Source organism: Echinops telfairi, unplaced genomic scaffold (assembly GCF_000313985.2).
Source record: "Echinops telfairi isolate 266 unplaced genomic scaffold, ASM31398v2 ScPeMD7_7473;HRSCAF=8511, whole genome shotgun sequence".
Taxonomy (NCBI): Eukaryota; Metazoa; Chordata; class Mammalia; order Afrosoricida; family Tenrecidae; genus Echinops; species Echinops telfairi.
The window spans coordinates 13,735,114-13,748,563 of record NW_022111377.1 but is presented as its reverse complement, the minus strand read 5'-3'; the positions used below and the strand labels follow the sequence as shown (position 1 = coordinate 13,748,563).

Below are 13,450 nucleotides of genomic sequence, written 5' to 3'. Positions count from 1 at the left end.
TGAAAGTCTTTGAAAAATCAGTTCTCTAATAGTGGCCAATGGTTACTCATTGTGGTGCTAACCACAAAGCCAGCAGTTGGAAACCACCAGCTTCTCCACAGGAAGATGGGCTTTCGATTCCCGTGATGGCCCACAGGGTCATCTCTCCCCATCCTAGAATATCACCGTGAGTCTGCCTAGACTCCATGGCAAAGAGTTATTATTTTTTTAATCTGTCAGAAGCCCTGGTGGTATTATAGGTTTCAAACTTGGCTCCCTACTACTTCTGTTGGAACTGAAAAGCCACGGGAGAACGACGTGGCTTTCTGCTCTTGTCCAGATTGACAGCTCGGAGACCCCCAGGAGCAGATCCACTCTGCCCTAGAGGTCACGCTCAGTTGGAATAGACTCAATGATGGTGAGTGTTTGTTTTGTTAATATCTAGATTCTATGTATTCTCTATACTCTGAAATAATGAATAAAATGTGAGCCATGGCCCTAACCAGTATGTGCCGCACACATAATATTACATACACTTCATAGATTAAACTATCCTTGCATCTAAAATGATGGCATATTCTAGTAGTTAGACAGGGGCTGTAGTGGCTCCATGTTTAAGTGTACCCGCTGCTGGTAACCAAGAGTCTGGGCGTTTAAACCTTTCCAGCAGCTTCACAGAGCACAACGGACACATTTGCTCCTGTAACACTTACAGCCTTGAAACTCCCACTGGGCAGTTTTACCCTGTCTGATGGGTTACTATGAGCACCAGCAGCTAACAACAGTCGCTAAGCAGATGTGATGTTAGGAGCTAGTTGCATCTCTCCTTAGATAGGACAGTGGTGAGCATGCGTGCAGGGTTCAGGGCAGTCATGCACTGGCAGGCCTAAGGAGGCTCACATTTAAATGAGGATGCCTTCATTTGCTGAGGCTCATTGCTCAGGAGACTAAGGGTAAGAACACACTCAGAATGGGGCCAGATTCCTAGGTAGGTGAAGGAAGCTGGTCTTTCATCTATTGACTTGACACTTTCCATGGTCTATTTGACAAAGTCTACGTCTCCATATTGAATGTGATTTTTTAGAGTGAATTTCCAGGGGATCAAATTAGCTGTAAATTACAAAGCAGATTTTGATTCTAACTTCTTTTCTTCTCCTTCTCAAAATCCCATGTGAGTTGGGAAATAGATCTCTCTATATCTAACTTTTAAACTTTCATTCTTTCATCTATAAAATGAATGGATCCAAATTATTTTGAAAGAAGGAGTCCAACAGTTCTACATTTCTCCGAAGCAAGTTAAAGCAATGAGCAAATTTAATTATGGTCTTTCAACATAACTAAGCTGGCTGTAATCAGGGGACACTCCTGAAACAGATGACCTCTCCCTATTTCTGGTTGGACTATATTATGCTTTCTAGCATGGAGAGTGAGTCCTGAATGCCGTCAATCAAATATTTTCAAATTCCTCACAGCATGCACTATCTCGATTAAAATACCCACAGTTTATTACAGACGGGCGCACTTCTAAAAGAGCTGGACACTGTTCATACAGCAGGTGCTCAGATGTTTTATTCAAAGGGCGAGCTGAAAAAATGCAAAGGCCTCTTGCTTGGTTGCATTCTTGTTTTGGTAAAGTGAGAGACTTTTATCTATGAAAGCAAGCACTCAACCCTAAGAAAGCCATTTCTAATTTCTCTCAAATCACTTCTAATATATTTAAACTGACACATAGCTCATTATCAATTAACTCCATCAGAATTCAAGTGATTGGAAAAAGTAAACTGCTAGGAGGAAACATTAAATAAATTTGGGGGTGGCAATGTGTGTTGAGTACTCTTAACTACTAGTTTGTTTTTTCATTTTAAATTGTGGATGAAATCAATACATTTACATTTGATAAGAAATGTATAGTTGAATTGACATAAGCTAATCTAATCATGGCCTTTCAGCATAACTGAATTGCTATCCTTGGGAAGCCACACCTCAAATGCACGACTTCTCCATACTTTTCAGTTAAACCCACTGCCATGGAGTTGATTCCTCCTCAGAGTGACCCTGTTGGATGGGGCTGCTCTCCAGGGCTTCAGAAGCTGGACAATGTCTAGGGGAGGAGGAAGCCCCATCTGTCTCCCACCGAGCAGCTGGTGGCTGTGCAACACCAACTCTGTGGTTAGTAACCCAGTGCTTCATCTATTGCCCCCACGGTGCCTTCTCATTAATAAAGGTTGATAAAAGTAACACCTACTTAAGAAGAGGTATATTATTTTCAAATGAATTATTCATAGTTTCAGCAAAAAGGTATGGCTCCCTTATTTAAACTTAGCATATTAATAGCCAGCCTCGTCCATGGAAAGAGGGCAACCAAAGAGACTTCAGTTCTATGGAGTTCAAGTTTCAGCTCCTCCACTGGTTTGGACTGTCTTGCTCTTAGCCCTTGTTCCCTCACTCACAAAATGTGCACAGCAATAACAGATGTCTGCACTTGCATAAGATCTAACTGGTTCTTTGGGATGAATTCTCATCACAATATATTTGCCTTGCCCTAAACAGTGAGTAATGGCTAATAAGCCGGCCACATTGAAAATTTTCAGATTCCATAAAATACAGATTACATGAGGGAGAGTAAAAACAATGTATTGCTATTAGAACTTCAGTTCATGCACAGAGATTTATGCTAAAGGAAACATCTAAATCTGTCTTGGTGAGCAGTGGATGGCTGCAGACACGTTCTCCCGGTGCTACACTTGACTTGCTTTCATTACGCTGTCTTTTTCTTTTTAAGTCTGCATTTTTGTTGTTGTCATGAGGGGAAAAAAATTTTTTGAGAACAATGCAAATACTAATTTTAAAAAATCAAGTGGACATCTTCCCAAATCATTGAAAAGTTGCAACAAGTTTACAGGAATGCGGGCCCACAAAAACTATAGTTTATTAGATGGATTAAGCATGTTTAAGAAAGATTGGGAAGATCGTAAAAATGAGCCAAGAGAGGGAAGAACTTTAACCTTGATGAATGATGGAATTGTGGCTAACATCTAGAAATCTGTGGAAGAAGACCATAAAATTACCACTAAAGTGATGGATACAGAATTTGGGATCTCACAAAGTTGGGTGTTTTTGATGTTCCCAACAATCTTGGCTTCAGCCAGCTTTCAGTTCAATGGGCGTCACCAGTGTAAAGTGAAGATGAGCTTTTGTATCATTCAATTAGGCACAATGGAAGGTAATGAAGATGATTTTATTAAACACATCATAACCAGGAATGGGTTTTGGATTTACCATTTTGCCCCGGAAGCAAGCTCTAGGCAAAACAGAGACATGGGAACATTACCTTCACAAATGTATGGACAACAATGAAGGGTATGTTGAGATACAATAGCTTCACACTCCATTATTTTTCTTTACTTAGGTTTCTATGGTTTTGTAACAACGCTTACTTGCCCTCACAAAGAGAAGTATGTATTCAAGGGAAAGTTAAAGAGATGGACACACTGCCTTCAGAAATCTATATCTGCATATAGCTGGTAGATAGATCGAAAGAGAGATAGCCTTGTTAGGCTGCTAACCACAAGATTAGTGGTTGAAACACCTCAGCTTCACCGTGGAAGAAAGATGGAGCCGTCTGTTACTATAAATATGAGTAGTCTCAGAAACTCTATATGTATAGGGTTTCTATGAGTTGTAAGTGACTAGATGTCAGTGGGTGATGATAGAGATAGAGATAGACATAACAAAAATCAACCCAAACCAAGCCTACTAAACACACACACACACACACACACACACACACACACATATACACAGAATTTCTGAGGTTGTAAATATTTAAGGGAGAAGACAGCCTCATCTTTTTCTCTTGGAGTAGCTGGTGGGTTTGAACTGTAGACTTCTCAGTTGGCAATCTAATGTTTACCCAACAGAACCACTAGAGCTCCTGTTATACAAGGAAGCTTCAAAAAAATTCATGGACATTTTTCATTATCTTTTAATTCCATTCTTTGAATGAGTGTTTGGATCCCCCTCATATACCTATATGTATATGTATATATAATTGTTCTCCATCTTTTAAAATATCTAGCTACACTTTATCAATATTTTACATTAATATTGAAATCAAACTTCAAAGGGAAGAAATATAATTTCTCAATGAAGTGTTTTTTATCAAACCTAATTATTCGTATCTAATTTTTCACAGTGTGCTCAGGCATAGGAACAATTGTGAAGATGGCATGGAATCAGGCAACATCTCATTCTGTGGTGCAGAGGATTGCCATGGGTTGGAATCAAGTAGATAACAACAACCACAACCACCACAACAACAACAAATACGCATTCATTGCCTTGCTTGGAGATGATGATTACATTTATGTCAGTTGTATCTCTTTAATTAAAAAAATAAATGCTATATCAATCAAAGCAGGAAATACAGATGCATACATTAATACGTAAATTGAGATGACTGCTTGCTGCTCCTAAGGCAATGCTATCTTTTCTTCTGGTGCCCTTTCCCATGATGTAACAGTGCCACTCAATGTGTCTTTATAAAAAATCATTCCATGTATGCATTTACTGGATATGGATTTTAGAAAAATAGAACCCATTTCAGAATTAGAGTCAGAGTAGAAGCCTTGGTCGAGAGATATAAAGTTTTGAAGTGGACATACCTGAATTCAATTTCCCACTAGATCATCGTAGGGTGGTTAATGCATTTCTGTCAGATCCCTTTAGTAAAATGGATGTGCATTATTAAGCTCAGAGCCAGATGGAATAGTGCAAGCAGGTACTCAATCTATATTTGATGCTCAATAAATGTTATCTCTTGGCGTTGTGATGTGTAATTAATATTGTCCCATAGGAACCACATTGCCATTCAGCAGTGCTCCACAATGCCATGCTTGCACGATGGATTGCATGCGCATGTTTCCTATTTAGATGACAAACTCTTCTGATAAGATATGAATGTAATTTATGGAACGCAGAACAACCATCTCAAGCAAGGGCTGTGCCACGTCTGGAGTGGGATTTGTGAGGGCGCATTTCCTTCCCCTTTCCCTTCCTACGGCTTCTTCATTCAGCACCCACTCCCCTCAAGTGGATTCCGACTTAGAGCAGAGTGGAACTGTCCCTTAGAGCTTTCGAGACTGTACATCTTTACAGGATCAGACCGGCTCATCTTTCTCCCATAGAGCAGCTGGTGGGTTTGCAATTCCTGCCTGGCGGTTAGTAGCCCAAAGCTTAGGCCGCAGGACCTCCAGGCTCTGTGAGAGGGATATACGAAGTGTACAGTCCCAAGGCCTTTTTTACATACTACTTTTGGAAATAGAATACATAGAAACAGCACATAATGAACAGTAGTGATATCTGGAATTGTGAGGGATGCTTAGAGAAGGAAAATTCATGGTGAGCAAACATATTCATAAAAAGATTGGTGAAGAGAATGATACTTCAGGTTCTAATGGAGGAAAAAGAGGGAATCATTCCTGAGAGGAGCCAGACCAACTGATCCAGCTGAAACACCTGGGAAAGTTGGCAACATTTAAAAGATGAGGAATAAAAAAAGAGGTAAATGAAAGGCAGCATCTTTACCCCTAATGAACTGGCCATCTGTTAGGATGCGTTCAAACTAATGAGCAGGGTGAGATCCAGCCTGGTTCCACACATAGGGATAAGCTAAGACGTACTTTCTGAAGATGATCAATAGTTTGTATCCAGTTAATTGCCAAAATGAAATAATTGCCTTAAAATTCCTGATGATAGAATTAATTTATAGTATAAAAGATTGATCTCCACAATCTATGTATTTACATAAGAATAAGTATACGTAATAATTTAAAACAATCTACGTTTTGCTATCTTGGCTTTTTGTTTTTTACAGTAGGAATAAAGGACTCTTAAAAACTATTTAATTTCCATAGGAATCAATTCAAGGAACCACAGGAGTTCTATATACACAACTTTACTCAGTAGGAAGACTAATAGCCCAAACTCATTTAATTTTACATTTTATTGTAATGTAGAGTTTGTTATTCTAAAAGATTTGAAATGTAAACTTGATTAAAGCAAACAATAAAAAGCAAAGCCCACAGAGTGGTACCAAATCACTCACATGTTGCACACTATATAATCAAGCATCACATTAAAAAGAGCAATAAGCAGAATAACCCTGTGAGAACTGAAAGCACAAGATTTCAGTTGGTTTTCATATTAAACTGCAGGAATAAATAATTGAAATATACGCTGCATGTATTTCAGAAGACGAGCTTTGCTACATCATTACAGAAGAGTCCAAAGTTATAAAGTCAATTCGGTTTTCAGATAGTACATGCACTATGTACCTATCAGTCATGCAGACGTATGAATCCTTTGATATTCAGGTCAGGCATTTTCCGTCAGTACTAGGGCAGATCACCAGAGCCAGGCCATAAAATAGCAGTGGCTTAAGGAGCATGTTTTCTTTTTTCTTTTTCAACCATTTTATTAGGGGCTCATACAACTCTTATCACAATCAAGGAGCATGTTTTCAAAGGAAGTTTTATTCTCGAAAGTATCGTCAACACACATGCGCACACACATGCGCACACACATACATGTGCCTGCACATGCATGCCCATTTCCTTTCTGATGCTATCTTAACCTGCCAAATGATCTAAAGGTATTTGAACCAAGTGCTATGCACATGTGCTTTGCAATTTTGTTCCCTGAACGCTGTCACGTTTTAATGCTAAATGAAAGTCCTGACAGAAACTTACAATTAATTCTCCGGAGAAAAAAGAGAAAGAAAAAGCATGTCTGTGGCACAGTTCATACACAGTCCAGTGAATAATACCTTGATCATAGTCCTTAGTGGCTTAGTCCTTTGAACAATGTATTTAGAACTGTATATCTTTTATTATTTCTTTTAATGACTGTTTTAAATGCTGCCACCCTTTCATACAGTTCCTCATGTGGTGGTGAACCCCCTACCTTAAATTAATTTTCATTGCTACTTCATCACTGTAATGTTGCTACTGATATGAATCGTCATGTAAATATCTGATAGGCAGGATGTATTTTCATTGTTACAAATTGAACATCATTAAAACAGTGCTCCATTGCAAAAACAATATGTAATTATATATTGCAGAATATTTATTTCTAATGACAAATAAATGGAATTTTGTCCTGAAGCCTGGTGTAGCATGGGTAACAGTCTTCATGCAGGGTACTCATATGTGGGTGTATCTGCGTGTGGGTGGACCCGCCTGGATATGGATAGGGGAGTGGTGTCTCTGTTCCTAAGACCATCAGAAATATGTGTTTTCTGATGGTCTTTGGCGACTCCTGAGAACGAAAGGGTCGTTCTCTCCCAAAGGGGTCATGACCCACAGGTTGAGAACCACTGTCAACATGAAATAAAATCAATAGCCACTCATTCTTTGGATGAACCAGTCATCAATTTCCTTAAATTGGGAAAAGTACAGATAGAAAGGCCTAACAGACAGAAGGACTTGTGTTCCCTTCTCAGCAGGTACCCTAAAGTGGGAGAAAGAAGGGAGTTCGGTATCTTGGATGAATTGCTCCCCTAAAGGATGCTCTGGGATTCAGGGACAGCACCAGGGCAGATGCCCAACTCAGAGCTGGTAGTCCAGCCCAGCTTCCCCCAAAGTTTGGAACCAAATGTGATGAAACTCCAAAGAGCATCTCTATTCCAAGCAGCAGCTGCCTCTGAGGAAAGAAAGGCTCCCTGGACCACGTGATCCAAGCTGCAAGAAGCGCCCTAGCACCCTGTGCTGCCCTCGCAGAGCCTGGGAGAGTCACGGGCGGAAATCCTACCTTGATGAGAACCCGGATGGCCCCCGTGGCTTTCGCAGATATGAAATACCAGAAGCTCATGGTGCACGCGGCGCTGGATTCCTGCCACACAGCACTCCTCAGGTGCGCTTCCTCCCCCCGCAGGCCCACCGGGGTAGCCTCCAGATACAAGAAGTGCCCTAGAACGGACAGGATAGAAACAACAAGGAGGGCATGATTTCAGCGTTTCCATTTTCGTGAGCGTTTTAATCACATTTCGTCCAATCTGATCTGCCACAAGCATTTTCATTTGAAACTGAAAGGGAATCTAATAGCCTTGCCTCCAGCTCATTCAGTGAACAATTTCCAACTGTCTGGGCTTTTAGCAAAGTACTTCCCAGTATTCAGATTAATTGATCTGACAGGATACGTAAGCCATCAAATCGCCAAGGTAGTTATGGACATCATTTCATAAATTTCCCAAACTATGCATTCATGGTAAAACAACAATGCAACAGCTATCTAGAATCCAAATAAGGGGATATGACGTACTTTCAAACTCAGTGATCTGCTGGGAGTGTATGTGCAGCATTACAATCCACAGTGTGAGTGGCCTTGTACTAATGTCACACTTGCTTTTTCAGATATCCCAAAACATTTTACCTACAGACAGTTGAGTGTCTGAAAGGGGATTTAGATTCTGACTTGGCCATCCCGATTTGTCTGGATAAGAGGCTTGTGGAATTTCAGTGTTTCGGGAGCATTTCTGGAACATCCAGGGACTGTCCTGGGAGCACCCTGGTTAAAGACGTGGTTGCTAACCAAGAGGTCAGAGGTCGGAACAACTGGTCACTTGATGGGAGAAAGATAAGTCTGCTTCTATCAGGGTTTACAGCCTCACACACTCAGGGTTTACAGCCTCACACACTCAGGGTTTACAGCCTCACACACTCAGAACAACAACAACAACAACAACAACAACATCCCTGTGCTGGTGCCTTCCGATCCTCAAACATCTACTAACCTAAAGATGAGTCAGACCAAACACCCCTAAGACAACTGATGGTACTCATGCATTTGCACAGCCTCCTTAGTTTCCGACTGCTTTCCCATAGTCGTCATTCTACATCACCTCCTTTTATCTCCCCAATTCTATTTCATCCTTAGGGCACATTTTGAGAGATGAGGAATGTAAGACTCTGAAAAGGTATATAACTTGATGATAATCAATCAAGTGGCAAGATTTTGACTATTGACTACAAGGGTCTGATATTTAAGACCGATGTCTGATGACAGAACACATTATCATGTATTTACAATGCTCAAAACCCTCGTTAATATTAGGTTTTCATGACTCTCCCAGGCCTCCTTTACTTGCGCTGGCACCTTGATGGTCTGCCTCTCCAGCGTTCTCCAGTTGCTTCCAGGGAACCCCATGTGATGTGCACTGTAGGTAAAGATTAGAGCTGGGGCAACATGCTAATAACTTACCATGTTCATTTCCCAGTGTGTGGTCCTTTGGAGGCCGTAGGCTTTGATGAGAGCCAATCCCTAAAACCCAATCGAAGTTTTCAGCCATGGAGTTTTGCCAGCCACACCAGCCTCTCTCAAAAGTGCAAGAGCTGCCACATTCATGTTCATCAGTGTTGTCTCCACAGTCGTCCACAAAATTACAGCTCTGCTCTAGCCTGTAACATTTGCCATTCTGACATTGCCGAGAACCCTGCGGGCAGTGACCTAAACAAACAAACAAAACAAAAGCAAGGCAAAGCATAAACCAAAAATAAGAATGAAGAAATGCCACTCAGTGAGGTCAAAATCTCAAAACTCAAATAATTTAATGTTCACGTTCATGTAAAAAGGATATAGTGGTGTAAGGAGTCTGAGGCCTAAGCTCCACCAGAGTTCAGAGATTATTCACAAGGGGAGCCGGTGGGGGGTGGGGGGTGGAGAAAGAAAGACATGAAGTATCACTGTATTGATCTAAGAGGGTACCTCAAGTGAAATAATTATTTTAAGCTGTGATGATTATACCTACATGGAATAGTTATTTTAAGCTGTGATGAAGGTATACATTTAATCTGACAACCCAAATGAGGCCTTCCATATTCATCCTTTAGGGCTGGAAGAGTTCATGTATTGTGCAGTCATTACCAGTGCATTCCATCAGGCTCCCTCACACCTATATTTATCCGACATCAAGCACACCTAAGATACTGCTTCAGAAGCAGTGCCAGGCATATGTGCAATGATGGAGTTCCTACTCCATTGGTCTCTAAATGCTACATTTTCTCTATGTGTCTTTACTAATGGTTTGGAATTTTGGAAGCAGCTCTCCTATGAACTATGCACATGGTGTTTATCAACTCTAGGAGAAGAGCAAAGCTTTTGATGGCCAAGGGCCTGAGTTTCACCTCTGGTGCTTATGACTGTGAGCTATATAACTTGACTCCTACTTACACCTAATGGGTTTTAATTTGGCTCTGTAAAAGAGAAAAAACAACAAAGTTCTAAGATGCCAAAAATAATTAAAGAGCATCCTATAGATATCATCAATGCCCTTAGTAGGCAGCCAGGTGAATTGGTTGAATATTGGTGGAATACTTGTTTAAGAAAAAGTAAGGGACTTGGACATGATAAGGCAGTTCAATATATACAAAATGCTATTAGTATATTGCTCCAACAGTACAACAGCACATGACCACTGTACCAGTCAACTCCTAGACTCATGAGCACCCCATAGCCTCACTTGCTTCAATAGCTAGTTTGTTCTTGTTTTAGCAAGTAAAGCATTGGGCCTCTCTTCTGAGGAATTATGGCATATTCACATCTCCAACTTTTCATTTAGTTGCTAGCATTTTGAACATTTGACCCTCCTAGGACACAGATCCTACATGACATTTCAGCATGGAAAGTTATCCTGAGATCCAACCGAGGCCATTAGTCATGTTTGTTTTCTGACACGACAGGATCAGAGACTTTCTTTCTTTCACTCTTTTCCACCTGTCAGGACAATCACTGATTTCAACAATGCCTGCTTTGCATCATAGGTGGTAGTTCCTTTGACCTGAGGTGAGTTACCTGGTTGTTAAGAGTTGGTGTAGCATAGAGGCAGAGGCTCATCTTGTGAGGACTTATTGTAAGAGATTCTGCAGACCTAACATGGAAGCTCTGACGTCTTGGAGTCATCGCTCATTTTAAACTGTAGTTGACCAAGAGATAGATGAATGTGATGCCATATTGAAGGTACCATGGAGAAAACTGGTGTTTTCCATGGAAGTCACCATGGGGAATGTGAGACACATAAAGGTTCCCAGCCTTGTCCTTATCATTCCAGGTTAGCCAATTACGCGTTGTGCTTGGTTTGTCGAGGTACACGGCTGGCAGAAACCATCCTAAGACTCTCACAGCTGCAGGCTGATGGAATGGAAAGGTGAAGCAAGAAGTGGAAATACCACAGGATGGTCGGTTCATAATTTTGTGGATCCAAGGTCAGTGAGAATATGGCAGACAGCCCAAAACTCCCAGGTCAATGGTCCACACGGGGTTGCCCCTGGTGACAGACACAGAACCCAAGCAAGGAGGAAGGCAGAGGGCAAGCAAGAGAGGAGCTCAGTGTCTCTTATAAGAAGTCCACCTCCCAACAGAGGCACCATCAGGCCGTGACCTGATTAATAGGGTGACCTCCACCTCTACACGTTCATCCAGGTACAAGTCGACATGAAATCTACCCACCGCAATAACACAGAAATGTTTTTGAGCTAGACAAGCGGGATGATGAGTACATTAGTCTTTTACAGATGAGAAAAGGGAGGCTTAGAGTTTTAAAGTGAATTTCTTCTTTAAAGACAAACAAGGAAGCGGAAACAAAAAGGGAAATGCAATGTGAATCCAGGTCTGTTGTCTTTACAATTATTTTTAAAACCAAAAAGAACAGGGAGACCAGAGTAACAATCTCAGGCACACCATCACCGCAACACACATACATGAAAAGTGGTGCTTCCTTCCAATTGTTTCTCATGAGGAGATTAAGAACCTAAGAAATTACTAGATCATTTCGTTTTATACAAGTTGGCATTTGTATTGATTCTGCTCATTTTAATTTGCTTGGGTAATAAAACATAGCTAGTTCTTAAAATGTTTTGTCCCATTAGTGGTAGAATCAAGATAAAATCTAATTTTATAAAAACAAAGCAGAATATAATTTGGACATCTTCTTAAAAGGAAAACACATTACAGCACACAATACATTTCACTGTCAATATAGATAATATCCTAGGCAAATAATGATGATTATATTAAGTCTTTACAGAAGAATAATTTTGAACATAAAGTCTCTACAGTAATAGCATAATCACTGCTGAATTGCATATTCCTCATAAAATAACACACAACAATGCCTTTTGGGATAAACTTTTAGAAAAGTGGTCAACTAACGTTATTTACCTATCTCCAAAGCATTTCCTATGGCTGTGGTCTTTGCCCAAGAAATCAGCTGCCAAAGAGTTGACGGTATACATTTAAGTGATCCTGATATTAGAGCCCTAGGAAATTACGGAGCTTTGATTTCTATGTAAAAAATATTCCTTACATTAAGCAGTGATCACTTTGGTGAGCAGCTTAATTCCAAAAGGATAAGCATAAAACCTCTGATATATGAAAGGACTTCAAAAAGTTTGTGTACAAATGTCATTTCTCAAGTCCATTTTGAAGCTTCTTGTGTATGTTGTACCCATTTGAAACTTAACATGTCAAAATCCAAACTCTGAGGCCTCACTTCAAATGCCCCCCGCACCCCCCCTGCAGTCTTCCTCAGTTCTGTTCATGGCAGTTTTAAGCTCCCTTTTCACCCAGGGAAAGTGTTTGATTTGATGACTAAGGGGTTGTAAGCTTAATTCTTCCTTATAACCCCTAATCCTACACATAGGAGCAAGGTAAGGAAGCCCAATCTTACTCTTCTGGTGGGAGATTCAAATAATGCATTCCCTATAGGTATGCTGGAACCTTCTGTTGGTCCTACATCCTGACCATTATAAAAAGACAACTGGTTCTCCTTTGCTTGCTCTTTTGAGCCATTTTAAAACCTCCTGCTTGACCTCAGGAAGCCTCATTATATAATTTGACTTCTCTGACCCACTTGGTGAGTGTAGAAGGTAGCATTGTCACTCACTGTCTATGTCCATGCCTGCGAGTGGTTTTCTATCTCACAGCTCACATATAAGCTTCCAATGATTTGGGCAACTGTCATTCCTACCTGTGTTAGACAGGGTTCTCTAGAGAAACAAAACCAGAACACTAATCATTTTATATACATTTATACAGATAGATATATAACATAAGAAGTAAACAGTTAATTAAATTACAAAGCAGTACAAATGGCTCAGTGTAACTCACTCCCGTGAGACAGTTGTGAGACACTGGCAGTCCTTCAAGTCTTGAAGGCTGCCAGGTAGTCCTCTGTAGAGCAATTGAGGCTATCTGGGCACAGGCATCAAACAGCAAGGCAATTCACCAACAGTCAGCCAGATGTCATAGTCCGACAGTCCCCAGCTCAAGAGATGAAAATTCCAATGGTGTGGCGAGGCAGGTATTGAAGGAACTAGATGTCATGGTCCGATAGTCCCCAGCTCAAGAGATATAAATTCCAATTGTGTGGCAAAGCAGGTCTTGAAGGAACCTCAAATTACAGCCACACAGTCCA

General features: G+C 40.7%; 1 protein-coding gene across 1 annotated transcript in view; it reads right to left on the bottom strand.

Annotated features, from left to right (window-relative positions):
- MALRD1 (MAM and LDL receptor class A domain containing 1) overlaps window positions 1–13,450 on the bottom strand; it is an 819,322-nt gene that overhangs the window by 379,789 nt on the left and 426,083 nt on the right. Inside the window, 2 exon segments of the mRNA XM_013008119.2 lie at window positions 7,792–7,949; window positions 9,241–9,486. Coding sequence (XP_012863573.1) covers window positions 7,792–7,949; window positions 9,241–9,486 — 404 coding nt within the window.